The sequence below is a fragment of the Podarcis cretensis genome, assembly GCF_951804945.1.
Source record: "Podarcis cretensis genome assembly, chromosome: 9".
Classification (NCBI taxonomy): Eukaryota; Metazoa; Chordata; class Lepidosauria; order Squamata; family Lacertidae; genus Podarcis; species Podarcis cretensis.
In genome coordinates, this window is record NC_137178.1 from 9,440,818 (window position 1) to 9,456,690 (window position 15,873).

Below are 15,873 nucleotides of genomic sequence, written 5' to 3' on the forward strand. Positions count from 1 at the left end.
AACCCACAAAAATGCCTCTGGCATTCTTTACTCCACCCGGAGCTTCTGTCCTCACATGAGACCCAAAAACTTTGAAATGGGCAACAGAAGGTTTTCTGTGGAACAGTTTCTCAAAAGGAGAACTTCCCAACTCTTTTGTAAACTTTCTCAACCACGTATAAGAATACGACATTAGCGACTCCGCCCAGTACTCATGTGGCAGATGTGAACTAAGCAATTGCGCATGCATTCCCTTTTGCAATTCTTTGTTCACCCTAACACAGATACATCTCTTCCAAGCTTCTTCGGAAGCTGCAATTTTGTGTCTTATCCCTTTCTTCTTCAGGAACCTCTGGAAATCCTGTAAGAGAAAAATTGGCTTCTCATCTGTGCAAAGACAATCTATGTCAGCATCATGCATATTTTTAACCTTGTCACAAAACTCTTTAAACCTTTCTAAGGCTTCTTTCGGTCTCTCCAAAAGATAAATCCAGACAAAACCTGTAAAAGAATCAACACATATTAGATAATACTTTGCATTGCCTCTAGAAGGTGCTAGAGGACCAATCACATCAGTATACACCCGCTGAAATGCCTTGTCGACCCTCGAGGTGACCTGCTTGGCGTTCTTCTTGGCTACACCTGCAAAAGAAATCATGTTAGAATCACAAGAATTACATTCCATGTAATCACTTTGATCAAAAGTCAACAAATACAGTCCATCTTTCTCTTTGGCAGAAAGATACAACTCTCCATCTTTGTAGATCTCGCAGTGTTGATCATCATAGGACAGTTTTAGTCCCTTCTTGGCAATCTGCGAAACGCTGAGCAGATTGTACTTCAACTCTGGAACCAAATAAACATCGTTTATAGTCAAGTTCAGACTTTTAAGATACACAGTCCCAATTCCGGTGGCTTCCAGCTCTTGACCGTTGGCTTGTTGTACAACGAAGCTTTGCTTCTTAAACGACGAAAACAAATCCCTGCGATGGGTCATGTGAACCGTCGCTCCCGTGTCTAAAACGAAGGAATTCCCCACTTGTGGTGTGGCTTTTAGGGACATCAAAGCCTTTGCAGGCTTCGCCTGTGACTTGGCATGAAATCTGCCTGACGCCTCAGACTTTGTGGAGCTTCCCTTGGCTCCTTTGTTCTGACGTGGCTTCTTGCAGTACCGCTGAAAATGCCCAGTCTGCCCACAATTGAAACATCGGACAACGTTCAAAGCTACGGCGTCTCCTCCAGTAGCTACAGCAGTGGGGGTGTCTGAACTCCGTTCTTCCCTCCCCCTGTCCTTCATTTCCAGGGCGGCAAGTCTGTCATGTTCGTTCAGAACCACGGCAAAGACCCTGTCCGAAGTCAAATCTTGCGCTGGGAGAGACCCCAGCTGACTGGCAACGGTTTTGTAAGTCCGATTCAGGCTGTTGATCACCATGAAGCAAAACACTTCCTCCTGCAGACGGAAATTGCGTTCCACCATCTGTTGACGCAGAAATTTCATTTCCGTCAGGTGCGCTTGAACATCTCCATCAGGCGCAAGCCTCAGGTTAGTCAGCTTTTCAAAATACAGCAACGCTGAAGAACCTGCATCTCTCTGATGTGTCCTTCTCAGCGCGTCCCAAACATCTTTCGCGTGCTGTAAACCTTGTATATGAATAAGCTGAGAGTCTGACACGCACAGAATTATAGCGGTTCTGGCCTTCACATCCTGTGACTCCCAAGGACGCGTTGGTGCTGCAGGGATGGGGTTCTCAATCACCCCAAACAGTCTCTGATTCTGCAGCAAGGCCTTCATCTTAATAGACCAAGATGCATAATTGTCACTGGTCAAGAGGGGTGGAGAAGGCAGGCTTCCCTTCTTGACATCCATTTTGAGTCCTTGCATTGACTCTCAAACACAAGCCTCTAAAATCCAATAGCTGGCTTGTTTACACTCTGTGCACCTGGCAGCTATAACACTGGCCGCTTGGAAAGTCCCCTTGCAACAGTTCCTTTGTAAGGGCCTAGTCTAAACACGAGCTGTTTTTGCTTCTCTGGGCACAGCCTGACTTCCAGCCCTTATCTTGAAACTGGCCTGCGTTGCTAAGCAACCACATTCCTTTCCTTGGACAGGAAAAACCACAGGAATGTTTGGAATGCAGACTCTTCTCTCTCGGAGCTGTTTTTCCCAAACGTTGCTCCCATGAAGCAGAGAATTAATCCATCTGCATTACACACTTTTAAGCCCGAAAATCTCATACCTGGGCTCCGTAGCTTGGCTTTCAGCTTCTTCTGGTCAGCTTCTGGCTGCAGAGAATCAGCCTCCATCTCAGGCTTCCATGGAGAGGGATGAATACAGTCTCCTTGATGCAGACTCCCATGGATCGTAGCAACCGTCAACTGCTACCACTGTTGGAATTCAGGCTCGGTCAGAGGTATGTGCCTATCTCTCTAGGCACCGGCTGAATTCTTTCGACCTCCCTCCGGCGACTCCCGGCAGGAAAAACACACGAGGTCCGTTCCGGCGATTTTCCTCAGGCTGTGAGAAAAACACACCAACTGCTCTCCTCCTCCCTGCTCTCCAGCATATCCCCAGGGAGGGGAATCAGACACAGACAGAAATGAATCTACATTGCTTTTATTCCTGTCTTTCACTTCAGTACAGAGAAGACATGTCTGCTCTCTTCCACAAACAGAGAGAAAACTCCAAACTCTACCCATGTACATCCTGTACAGGTCATATGACACACACTGAGCTCACATCCTGTGCTCAATAAGGAGAATGGACTGCCCCTTTGTTTCCATGGCAACAGTCACATACATCCTGTCTGGCTTTGCAGCCACAAGCAGCTGGCTGAGCTGCTGGAGCCTTTGCTTGCTGCAGCATTGCTGCTTTAGAATAACAGTCTCCAGCCTCTTCCCTGAGAAGTTCTGCAAGGGCATCATGAAGCTAAGGAGGATGAAGCTGTCAGCCAGGGTCACCCCTGTTGGAAAAACGCCCGGGAAGGGTGCCACCTTCCCAAGACATCAAGGCGTTTCTCCGGTGGTCACTCTCTGGCTGGAAATCGCCCTCAGTCCAGAGAGACCGGTAATAAGCGACCCCTCCCTCCTGAGAGGAGCACACTCGTCTTCTAGCATCCCATCACAGAAGAAAGAGACAGTCAATAGCTACACTCTACTTTATTTACAGACTGTACACAGAGCTTTCATCCGACATGTCTGAGCAGCAGTACAGAAGTACGACTCAACACTCACTTCACCCAGAAGTGAAAGTAACTTATCCAGTTACTGAGAACAAGCAGAGACTTCCTGTCTCACACTCCCAGACATACACATGATGTCAACAACCATTGTGCTGCTTCTCGCAGCTGGTGAGATATAAAAATCCCAACAACCCCATGGTCTGGTTGCAAGTAAGAAGGCAGGAGGTGAGCTTGGTGGAATCGAGATTGAAGCTGGTGGGTGTCAGGAGCTTGGCCTACACTCGAGTAGAACCCTGGCAGAGACACATGCCCGACTGGCATGTTCCCTCCCTCCTGGTCATTCGTTCGGGAGCTTCAAAAGCTTTCTTCTGCCCGAACATCACAGTGACCGATGCAAACCTATACTGGCACACTTAGAGATCCGCAGAGTCTTCGCAGTTTGCATAACAGACCTCAGCAACTCAACATTTTGGCTAATCTACTTTATTTACATATAAACACACACGGAGTACTGCAACATGGCTCCCTCTCTCTCTAGCATCAAACAGCAAAGAGAAACAGAACAAAGGACAATAGTCCCACTTCACAGAACACAGTAACACAAATATCCTTTCTCCATCACTTCCCACTTTGTGGAGTCAAAACATATAGCGTCATGTGAAAGACAAAAATCCCATGACTGCAATCATGGAGCAGGAATTCTAACAGTGGGACCCACCCTCCACTCAGCAATCTGCATCTTTCTTTCCTGTAGCTTCACTGCCAAAGAGATCTGATCTGATCTCCAAAAGCTACAGAATGCTCCCGATCATGGAACTGTAGAGTTGGAAGGGACTGCGAGGGTCATACAGTCTAACCCTCTGCAATGCAGTAATCTCAACTAAAGCATCCATGACAGATGGCCACATAACCTTTGCTTAGAAGCCACCAAGGAAGAAGAGTCTACCACCTTTCAAGGCAGTCCATTCCACTGTCAAACAGCTCTTACTGTCAGAAAGTCCTTCCTAATATTTCTTCAGCATCTCCTTTCTTGTAAATTGAATCCATTGGTTTGGGTCCTGCCCATTGGAGCAGCGTAAAACTAGCTTCCTACATCTGACAGCCCTTAATATATTTGAAGATGGCAATAATTTCACCTCATTTAAAGGATCTAGGTGTTTCATTACCACCTCTTTCCCTATCTCGGACTGCAGCTCCCTTCCTCCAATATTCATTACAGTATATTATTACCAGGTTGGGCTATTCTTTCACATCCGAGTGCTGACAGGGGCAGCAGAAAGAGGGCAGGCAATGTAATAGCTCTTTAGAAAAACATAGAATAATAGAATTGCAGAGTTGGAAGGGACCCTGAGGGTCATCTAGTCCAACCATTTTTGCCCTATGTAGGGCAAAACCCACAACCCTGATATTAAGAGTCTCATGCTCTGCCAACTGAGCTATGATCATAATGGTTAATCATAATAAACATTAGAACTTGTAAATGCAATAAGGAACATTAATTAAATTAATGGGGAACTTGGGCAATGGGGTTTAAATTTGTGGAATGAAAAAGGAGTTAAGGGAGGAATGCACTTGAAAATAATAATGAAACAAATTTAACTGGGAGTCATGGGGGGCAGGGAGTGGAAATTAATAATGAAATTAAGTTATTAAGGAGTAATGGGGTGAATATTAATAGTGGAATGAAATGAACAAGGAGTAATAATGAAATGAATTTAGTGTGGAGTGACGGGGGGAAGAGGGGAATTAATAGTGAAATGAGTTTTTAAAGGCTTAATGGGGAAAAGGGTGGAAATTAATGGTGAATTGTTTTTTCAAACGGGAGAAAGAGGGGGAATAACTATTAATTCTGTCTAACATTTACGATTAAAGGGTAAAACTTTGGTTTTACCCTTGACATTTGGCCCTCAGCCTGAAAGGTATGTTGAACCATGGGACTCACCCCCACAAGAGAGCCTGTATGCTGTAGTGGTTAAGAGTGGTATATTCGTAATCTGGGGAACCGGGTTCGCCTCTCCGCTCCTCCATATGCAGCTGCTAGGTGACCTTCTCTGAAGTCTCTCAGCCTCACTCACCTCACAGAGTGTTTGTTGTGGGGGAGGAAGGGAAAGGAGAATGTTAGCTGCTTTGAGACTCCTTCAGGTAGTGATAAAGCAGGATATCAAATCCAAACACTTCTTGTGATGGCTACCAACATGGATGGCTTTCAAAGAGTATGAGACAAATGGCTTATCAATAGCTACTAGCCACGATGGCTGTGCTCTGTGTGCCTGACTGAAGGCAGTAAGCTCTTGTGCTTTGGTCTTCTCTGCAGGTTTCCTGCAGGTATCTGGTTGGCCACTGTGAGAACAGGTTGCAAGACTTGATGGACCACTGGCCTGAACCAGCAGGCTTCTCTTGTGCTCTTAAAAAGGCTAGCCACCATTGGTGCCATGTAGTAATACCGTATTGACCCGACTATAAGCTGCACCCGCAAATGAAATTCAAGGCTTGTTTGTGGATGCGGCCCGCCTCCCAGCACTACCGCCCTGAACGGGGGCAGGGGGTGGCCGGCGCCCAGCAACCCGCTCCCCAAGCCAGTGCTGACGCGCGGCTCCAAATATAAGCAACACTTTAACTTTTCACAGTTGGAATTTGGAAGAAAAAAAAGGTATGGCTTATATTCGGGCCAATACGGTATTAGTTAATATCACTGAACACCACTTTTTATTTGATCTCTGGATTATCTTCAAATAACTCTAAAGCCAGCCCCCTCCCCCAGCCTCTCGTTGCATGTGCTTTCTTTCATTTTCTCCCAATCTGCCCTTGCTATTTTTTTTAAATCTGCTTTGTTATTCCAAATTAGCTCTAGATAAACCATCTATGCAGAGGCTACCTCTACTTTCATATTGTGCCTGGAACTCAGTGGGGAGTGAACTAAAGCTAAAAAGAAGCACTAGATAATGGGACACAAAGCTGAGAAGCTCTGGGTCTTGGGTGGCCACTTATTCATTGCCAATGAAAAGATGAACCATGTCACCAAAAGGAGGAAGAGGAAAGAGAGCACAGATTTGCACAAACTGTGTATAGGCTAAATTTCATTTATTGTATTTAATATAATTGAAATAAAAATGCATAGTGGGGAAGACTTGACAGGTGACCCTAGTCAAACTGTGGCTTGGCAACTTCAAGGTCCCTGATCTCCCTTCTTAAGGTTCTTTAAATGGATTGTGAATGGGCAGCCCTTTAAACAGAGGGTGCCATCAAATAGATTGCATTCTGTAAAATAGAACACATTACTGCCCTATCGGGATCGCTAAACGAGAGCCCAAATTTCATGGCATCAAAACAATGCAAAATGAAGGTCCGAGTGCCTTTTGTATTGTCTTTAAGGAAGACATGGCCACCCACCCGATTTAACTGCAATGATTAATCAGCCACCATTTCTGCTTTTATTCCTTCCAGCTGTTAAGAACCAGGCAACGGGTCACTATATTTTGAATGGCAAAGGAGAGGGATCTGGCTCTCGTTCCTTCATTGATCTCGGCTTAGAGTGGGAGTACCACATAGAAGATGACATAGAAACCCTTCAGACAGATGGGCCATTGTATGATGCTATTGTTGTGTTGGTAGGTCATGATCCATTTTCTGTTTCGTAGAGTTTTCTGATGTGACCAACAGGGCCTGTTCCAGGCCAGGCAGTATCAACTCACAAAACCAACAAGGACATAGCCACATGTGACAGAGTAGTTCTGCCCAAATTGTAAGTTTCAAAACTAGAGGCAACCCATCAGTCACACGCAGTTGGGGTGAACATGAATGGGATCTAAGATGCACCTTGTATCTGTCACTGTGCCCTTCATATATTCCACTCTATTTCTGAGTCACCTTGTGCTCTACACTTCAATCCAGGGTCAGATTTAGGTTCATAGTTGTCAACCTTTTCCTTTTCTTGCTAGGAATCCTATTCGGAATAAGGGAAATTCCCTTAAAAGGGGGGAAATGTTCACAGCTATGTTTAGGTTTGATGAGGCCCTAAGCTACTGAAGGTAATGGGGCCCTTTATATGTCCAGCTGTCCTTTGTCAACAACAAATTGTCACTGTTTTTTGTGTTGAATATATATGCTATATGGTAATCTAATAACCTAATAGGTATCTAAAGCCATTTTATTTGTTTTTTATCTTATATTTTGAAAATGTACATCCCAGGTTGTTGTTTTTTTTAAAAAAATGGGCCCCCAAGAGAGTGGGGCCCTAAGCTATAGCTTGTTTAGCTTATACGTAAATCTGGTATTGCATCAATCTTTGATTCTGGTTCCGATCTACTCTGTGTAAAATGAAGCTCTGTCTTCTCCATTCACTTTTATGGGGGATCTGAAAATGGCTAATAATTTGTAAGGACTGAAAAGGAAGGGAGCAGTTAGAATTAGTACAGTAAAGATTATATTTCCTTAACAGTGCATGAAGAGAAGCAGCCAGAAGCTCTGCAGTTTCTTCTAGCCACCATTGCCTGTCTGCATGAAAACTTCTGAATGCTCAGGAGGGAAAGCATAGGTTATAGGTGCCTTCTTTGAAGTTATGGGTGTGATATTTAGATAGGCTCTGTGGCCACCCTTATTTGTGACTTCCCCCTCCTGGATTGTAGCTGGATGTTTTCAATGGTCTGGCTGCCCCATCAACCTGGAACCAGCCTGGAACTCAGTCTGGTGACCTCCACATGGTACATATTATCCTGGCTCCCATCAGATGAAGGACTTCTATGCAGATTGTGGTTCCTACCAGAAATATTAATGATCAAATCAGTGCATAGGCAAAGGAGAGGTCAAAGTCACCACAGGTGCAAGGCATGGCTAGGCTAGGTAAGATGTTGATACAACAGTTGGCAATGCCCTCTGACTCTGATTAGAAAAGAGTGGGAAAATAATAATCATCATCATCATCATCATCATCATCATCATCATCTATTATTTATACCCCACCCATCTGGCTGGGTTTCCCCAGCCACTCTGGGCAGCTTCCAACAAAATACCAAAATACATCAAACATTAAAAGCTTCCCTAAACACGGCTGCCTTCAGATGTCTTTTAAAATCTGGTAGTTGTTCTTCTCTTTGACATCTGGTGGGAGGACGTTTCACAGGGCGAGTGCCACTACCGAGGAGGCCCTCTGCCTGGTTCCCTGTAACTTGGCTTCTCACAGTGAGGGAACTGCCAGAAGGCCCTCGGCGCTGCACCTCAGTGTCCGGGTAGAACGATGGGGGTGGAGATGGGGGTGGGTATATCCTTCAGATATACTGGAATGGCTTTAGTGTGGCAAACATGGAGCATCTTTGGACTGCACAAGTGTATGGGAACAGCTTTTGGTGGCTGGGCCTGAGCTGTCTGTTCAGGCCAACGATGGGTGATGAAACAGCACCAGCTCAGAGTCAGACTTGGCACGGGGTGCCTCCCCTCTGGGAAGGCTCCTGCAGCTCAGGTGCTGGTGCCAGGGTTGTGGGCTGGACTGGCATGGAACAAAAGAGTGACAGCCCACTAGGTCCCTCGCCAAGATCATGCTGCTCATTGGCTGAGTTCCCACCATCACCAGGCAGCTCAGATATCTCACAAGACCCTAACATACCTTGTTCCAGGCCACTGGGTCCCTCCCCAGAGTCGTCAGCCTCCAACTCTTCACGCTGCTCCCACCTCTCAGTCTGATCTGACCAGCCCCTCCAAGACATCTCCTCAAAACTCATAACACATATCTCATCAGCCTCAGCCAGCACAACCGTGACCATGGATGATGGAGGCTATAGTCCACTAATATCAGGAGGGCATCAGGTTGGGGAAGGCTGCCCTCAACACTACCAGCCACAATAGCAGGGCAACCATCAAGTTTTGAGTTGGGTATTGTTGTTTTTTATCATCTGCTAAGTTACAGCAAATACTGTATTTTCCTCTCTTGTGGCTCTGAAAAAAAAAGAAAATTCCTAAAGAAAATGGCCCCAAGTTTCCAACTACTGACATTATGTCCCATTTGCACAACCTTTTGACAGATCATTCCTCGGGACAACGTCACGCAGTCGAGCCTGACATACAAATACATAATCCACGAGGATTCGGTCCCCAACGTCAACAGCAACAATGTACTTCAAGAGGACCTGGACACGTTTGAGTGGGCTTTGAAGAGTTGGTCCCAATGTTCCAAGCCTTGTGGAGGAGGCAAGTCATAGTATTGTCTGGTGCGAGGGAGTAGAAGAATATATTGGAGAACTGTGTGTGTCTTTTTAGTGCCTGCACATGCAGGGGTGGAGGAAAGGGTATGTGGTGGGGGCGGGCCACCCTGGGTGTCACCAATGGGGGGGGTGACAAAATGTTGGGCGACACGGGGCCTGCAGCATCTCTCCTGGGAGTGATGCGGTGGCTTGAGCACCGATAGGCTCCACGCTGCCCCAAACAGTCCACCTGTTGCCTCCCATCAGCTGTAGGGTGGCTGAGTGGGAGAAGGTAGGTAGACTTCTCGGAGGTCCAGTGGAGCGTCCTGCCCCGGCTTGCCCTGCCCTGCGGGCAGCTGGCCTCACCCCTGGGTGCAGAGCATGCGTGCCACCCCAGATGCCTGATCGGTTTGCTCCGCCGCTGTGCTCATGAAGAGTTGTATTTGACAGAACCACTGAGTGAGCAGAACAATTTCCACTGACGCAATGGAATCTCCCTTACTTCTGCTCCCTCTGTGTGTCCCCACCCACATCAAATCTACTCTGGGAGTTTCTCCCAACCATCCAAAAAAGAGCTGCAAAATGATCCCATTGATCACATGGATTGACAATATGGACAGACTAGTTACTTACAAATGAATTGCATATCGACGCAAATTAAGAATGGATAAATATGAAGAAATTTGGAAGGAATACTTAAGCAATAAGGCGGAAAGTGGTGGGAAGTAGGGGGAGGAGAGGAGGGGAAATATTGATAAAAAGGTGTTGTTATAGGTATATCAGTACTCAAATCTGAATTGTTAAAACGTGTTATTAGTGTTATTGTGGTTTTTGTTGTATGTTTTTTGTGTGGCTGCTGTTTGTATTGAAAAAATGATTAAATAATTTTTTTTAAAAAAAAAGAGTTGGGGGGTTCACAAGGGGGAGAGAGGGAGGGAAATGGTTCCACTTGTGATTCTGTTGGATTCAGTCCAAAGTAGTTGCAAAGCCCAAAACACAGTGATTTTCTGTAATAAATTAAAAACTGCACCAAATTCTGCACTTTGAATGACACTGGAAAGCTGATTGTGTTTGCATTGTACATGTGGGGTTCCCCCCCTTTCCTGAATTGTTGTTTGGTTTCCATCCCCAGGTTTCCAAGACACTAAGTATGGGTGCCGCAGGAAGAGTGATAGCAAAATGGTACACCGCAGCTTCTGTGAAGCCAGCAAAAAACCCAAGCCCATTCGTAGGATGTGCAACCTTCAGGAATGTACACAGCCATTGTAAGCATCTGCTCCTTTTCAGTGATGTATTGGCAGCAGCAGTGTGGGGTCAAAAAAGCTTTATCCAAGTGGGCATAGAGTCTCTCCTCAGTGAAACAACAGGCAGCCAGATTCAGTGACAGGTCCTGCTAGTTGATTTCCCACAACTTACCAAGGCAGCATATTATGGACAACGGGAAGTACATCAAGTGCTAACCCCAAAGCTGTAAGCCAGCTGTCTTGAAGGCTTTGTTTGGAATTGGAGATTACACTTTGCAGCCTTCTGCCTCTCCTACACATCCTCAAGTTTCTGCATACTTAGGCTGAAAGTTTGCTGCCTTTATCTATGTGACAGAAAGAACTTGTCATCCTGCCTGTTAAATCCTGCTCAGAGTAGACCTGTTGAAATTACTGGGCCTAAGAGAGCCATGTTCATTAATTCCAAGGATCTGAGTAGGATCCAGTTATATACACATCAACTACTATCATTATTAGATTTCTATGCAGCAAACTCATACAAAAACATATCCATTCAGTGTCCAGAAGCTCAATTGAAACTGAAACAACTTAAGAAATTAAAAAAGAGCAGAATACATTAAAGAAACAAAAATACATACCATATTTTTCGCCCCATAGGAAGCACTTTTCCCCCTCCAAAAATTAAGGGGAAATGTGTGTGCATCCTATGGGGTGAATGCAGGCTTTCGCTGAAGCCTGGAGAGCGAGAGGCGTCGGTGCGCACCTACCCCTCTTGCTCTCCAGGCTTCGCACACCTCTCCGCAAGCAGCGGGAGCCCTGCGCTGGGCTCCCGCTGCTTGCGGAGAGTTGCCTGTTCTGGGGGCTGGGGTCGGGGGAAGCTCGGGCTTCCCCCGCCCCAGCCCCGTGCCTGGGGGGGAAATAATTTTTTTCCCTTTATTCCCCCCTCAAAAAACTAGGTGTGCCTTATGGGATGGTGTGTCCTATAGGGCGAAAAATACGGTATATGGGTCATGGAATCGTAGAGTTGGAAGGTACCCAAGAGTTGCCTAGTCCAACTCCCTGCAATAAAGGAATCACAACTATAGCATCCTTGACAGGTGGCCATCTGACCTCTGTTTAACGCCCCCCCCCCTTGAAAGAAGGTGTACCATCTTCCGAGATGGTCCATTCTATTGATGGACACCTGACAAAAATGTTCTAATCATGACCAATCGTTTTCGCAAGAAGGTTTTCTAAAAGAGCCAAGTCTAAAGTTGTTGCCTGAAGATCTTTACAGGTGATGCAAGCTAGATTTCCTAGTTTCCTTACAACAGTGAAAGCCATCGGCGATAATATTTGTGCCGCATGCAGATCAATCCTGGGTAGAGTTAGTGTTTTGCACTAGTTAAAAGGTAAAGGTAAAGGTACCCCTGCCCGTACGGGCCAGTCTTGACAGACTCTGGGGTTGTGCGCCCATCTCACTTAAGAGGCCAGGGGCCAGCGCTGTCCGGAGACACTTCCGGGTCACGTGGCCAGCGTGACATCGCTGCTCTGGCCAGAGCCAGAGCCAGAGCCAGAGCCGCACACGGAAATGCCGTTTACCTTCCCGCTGGTAAGCGGTCCCTATTTATCTACTTGCACCCGGAGGTGCTTTCGAACTGCTAGGCTGGCAGGCGCTGGGACCGAGCAGCGGGAGCGCACCCCGCCGCAGGGATTCGAACCGCCGACCTTTCGATCGGCAAGCCCTAGGCGCTGAGGCTTTAACCCACAGCGCCACCTGCGTCCCTTTGCACTAGTTAGTGTATTCCTATTTAATGCTCTTCTCTCTGCCCCATGTCAGCTGGGTATCAGAAGAATGGGAACATTGCACCAAAACCTGTGGGACCTCTGGTTATCAGATCCGAACCGTGCGCTGCATCCAGCCTCTCCACGATGGTGCAAATCGCTCCGTCCATTTCAAGTACTGTAGTGGGGATCGCCCTGAGAGCCGGCGGCCATGCAACAGGACACCGTGCCCTGCTCAGTGGAAAACCTGGCCGTGGAGTCCAGTAAGCAAACCGGGTCTTCTGTGTTTCATCAACCATTATGGGCGCAGGTAGCCAAAAACAAAAAAAACCACCTCTGGGTTGAAAAGCCCAGGACACCTACAGTATACTTTATTTTGCCATAATGGAGAGAGGTTATTGACCAGCAGGCCCTCCAACAAAATGTTGTAGCATGGAGTGCATCAGTTCAAGGTCCCAGCCATTCCACTGCATTTCTTCCTTCCTGGTGATACAACACTCTTTTGTGTGGGTTGTGGGTGATTTCTTCCCCCAAATAATGAATTTTTCTTAATTTTTCTTAATTAATTTTCTATCATCCATAGATCTCAAGGTAGCTCACAATATAAAAATACAAGATAAAAAACACAAAATGGCTGATAAAACCAAAAACAAACCAGTAACCCCTGTCAGGAGTTCAGCCTAACTCGAGTAGGCCCCTGGCAGAGACACAGGCCCGACTGGCATGTTCTCTCCCTCCTGGTCTTTCGTTTGGGAGCTTCAAAAGCTTTCTTCAGCCTGAACATCACAGTGACCAATGCCAACTGACACTGGCACACTTAGGGATATGCAGAGTTTGTGCAGTTCGCATGACAGACCTCAGCAACTCAGCATTTTGGCTAATCTACTTTATTTATATATAAACATACACGGAGCACTGCAACATGGCTCCCTCTCTCTCAAGCATCAAACAGCAAAGAGAATGAACAAAGGACAATAGTCCCATTTCACGGAACACAGTAACACAAACATCCTGTCTCCGTCACTTCCCACTTTGTGGAGTCAAAACATAGCGTCATGTGAAAGACAAAAATCCCATGACTGCAATCATGGAGCAGGAATTTTAACAACCCCCACCCACTCACAACTTGAACACTAGAAATAGAGGGAATTATATTTGTCTAATTACACACACACTCATGAGTCATCTTGAATCAGACCAAAGATCCAACCAAGTCCAACATCCTGTTTCTCAGGGTAATCAACCAGGTGCCACAGTGGGATGCCCACAAGCAGAGAATCCCCTTTAAATCGAGATAAATGAAATAAAGAAAAATATGTCTCTCAACAGAAAAGTTTCATTTATCCATCATGGATAAAAGCCATTGTACAAGCAGGAGCTTCTAACAACTTTCACGTCTAAAACCTCCAAGGGCTTTTGGTCGTGCAACAATGGTGGTTAAGCAGTTTCAAACTTGTTGGCATAGAAAATGTGAGCATGCTTCAACCAAAGGCACAGTTGATACAGGGCTGCCTCTTGCTAAAATACTATATATAATAAACTAGAATCATCCATCACTTTGTCATATTTCCGGACTCAGACAAAATCTGGACATGCACCCAATTAACGTGTGCTAATTTCAAGGTCTGTTGTTTGATTTCATTTCCTACTTGATGAGTATTGTTCATATGGCTATATAGCATTCTTTTTTTCAAAAAAAAGGGGGGGAAGTACCCCCTACAACACTATTGTGTGGCAAGGAAAGGCAGGAGAATATATTTAAATTTTTTATGAGCAAGCCTCTAACTTCAAGGATGCTCTCTTAGTGCTAGGTCTCCTAGATCACATTTTAATAATTGTGAGAATGGATACCTGCATCTGGATGGAAGCAAAGCAGAACTGTAGTATTTACAACTGCTGTTTTTACCAGCTATGGATCTATCCTGTGTGGGTTTCTTTTACCATTGTCCACCAGTTAACAGGAAAAGAAATTGCATTTGAAAATTAACAGAAGGGCAGGAAAATTCAGTGACATTCTCATCAGTGGAGTCCAGGGCTTTTGTCACATTAGTCTTACTTTCAAGATGGTTGAGAGATGTTCACAAGTATATTTCCTTCCTTCCTTCCTTCCTTCCTTCCTTCCTTCCTTCCTTCCTTCCTTCAAATCATCTCAGCCTTCCCAGATGCCTTCAATCAAAGCCCAGGGGAGGGCATCATAGGTACCTCCATCTATGGGGCTTTTTCAAATCAGGAAGCACAGACAGCCAGGGAGGCTGCAGAATATTTTGGGGAAAATGTTTCCTTGAAAAAAAACCTCAGCTGCCTTGCAACAACAGGCTAAGCTCTAAACTCCATGCTCACCAAAATTCTAAACAAAATCTGAAGTGTCCTGAGAATGAGGCAGTAAAATGGGAGCTTCTTTTGCAGAGGAAGAAAGCTTTTGAGAAACTGAGGGACAGATTTTGGCTCAGGGGTAATGTGGTTGTAGAGCCCATCAACGTGCATGGCTGTTTTGCAGCATAGCACAAGCCAGAAATTGAAGTTTCCAATTGAACACTAGCTAACCACGGGGTAGAAGGAAAATTGGGAAGGTTGAGGTTACTAGGAAATGCATGGTTGATGGGTAATGCTGAGTTAACAGAGCACTCATGAAGCATGCTTCTCCTTCCTTTAAAGGTCTGCTTGCAATGTCATGCATGTCCATATTTTGGCAAATGGTTTTGGTTTAACCAGGACAAGGTGGCAATAGATAGCATTGCATCAGTGCCACAATCTGGCTTTCCCTGTGGAGCAGCTGAAGGTAGCTGTTAAACCTGGCAATGTGTCATTTATTGGGAAAGGAGGAAAGGGGGCAGTCCCAAATCTGGTCAGATTTTGGCCTTTTCAAAGAGAGTTTCATCCTTCCAGCTCCAGCAGCAGCAATGCAGCCACCTGTACAACTCCCTTCCTCATTTGGTTAAGGATATGTGTGCAGAAGTCTCCATGGTTTCTTTTATCCATAGTTCCTTGTTGCTTTTTGTCCATAGTGCTCTGTGACCTGCGGAGAAGGAACAGAGTCCAGGCAGGTCTTATGCCGCGCCGGCGACCAATGCAATGGAGAGAAGCCAGAATCCGTGAGGGTTTGCAAGCTCACCCCCTGCAATGGTAAGCAAAAGGTTGTCCTCTAACTGCGTCAGGATTGGATCGTTCCAGTTTCTGGAATTCTGGCAACATCTGGAATTTGGTGCAAAGCAAGGGGAATGCTCTGAGAGTTGCTCCGGTTTGATGCAGAACAGATCTTCCCATTTCTGTGTACCATGCTATGAAAATTCCACAGGTGGATTTCCCATTAATTTAGAACAAAAGTGATTGGTGGGGGCCTGCCAGATGTTGTTGGACTACAACTCGCATCACTGATGGACACTGGCTAGGATGGCTCAGCCTGATGGGGACTGAAGTCTGACAACATCCAGAGGTCAACAGAGCATATAGCCAGCTTGTTAGGGGAGATATTCTCACTGGGAAAACAGTGGCAGGGAAGGGTTAAAACAACAACAACCCTGAATTGCTTGCTTCCCAGGCCTTTTTTACCCCAAT

At 45.9% G+C, this 15,873-nt stretch overlaps 1 protein-coding gene across 1 annotated transcript in view; it reads left to right on the plus strand.

Annotated features, from left to right (window-relative positions):
• The window catches only part of ADAMTS3 (ADAM metallopeptidase with thrombospondin type 1 motif 3), a 131,478-nt gene that overhangs the window by 100,967 nt on the left and 14,638 nt on the right, over positions 1–15,873 (plus strand). The window contains exons 17-21 of the mRNA XM_079990726.1: positions 6,603–6,766; positions 9,173–9,338; positions 10,464–10,596; positions 12,374–12,581; positions 15,324–15,441. Coding sequence (XP_079846852.1) covers positions 6,603–6,766; positions 9,173–9,338; positions 10,464–10,596; positions 12,374–12,581; positions 15,324–15,441 — 789 coding nt within the window. The remainder of the gene's footprint in view (positions 1–6,602; positions 6,767–9,172; positions 9,339–10,463; positions 10,597–12,373; positions 12,582–15,323; positions 15,442–15,873) is intronic.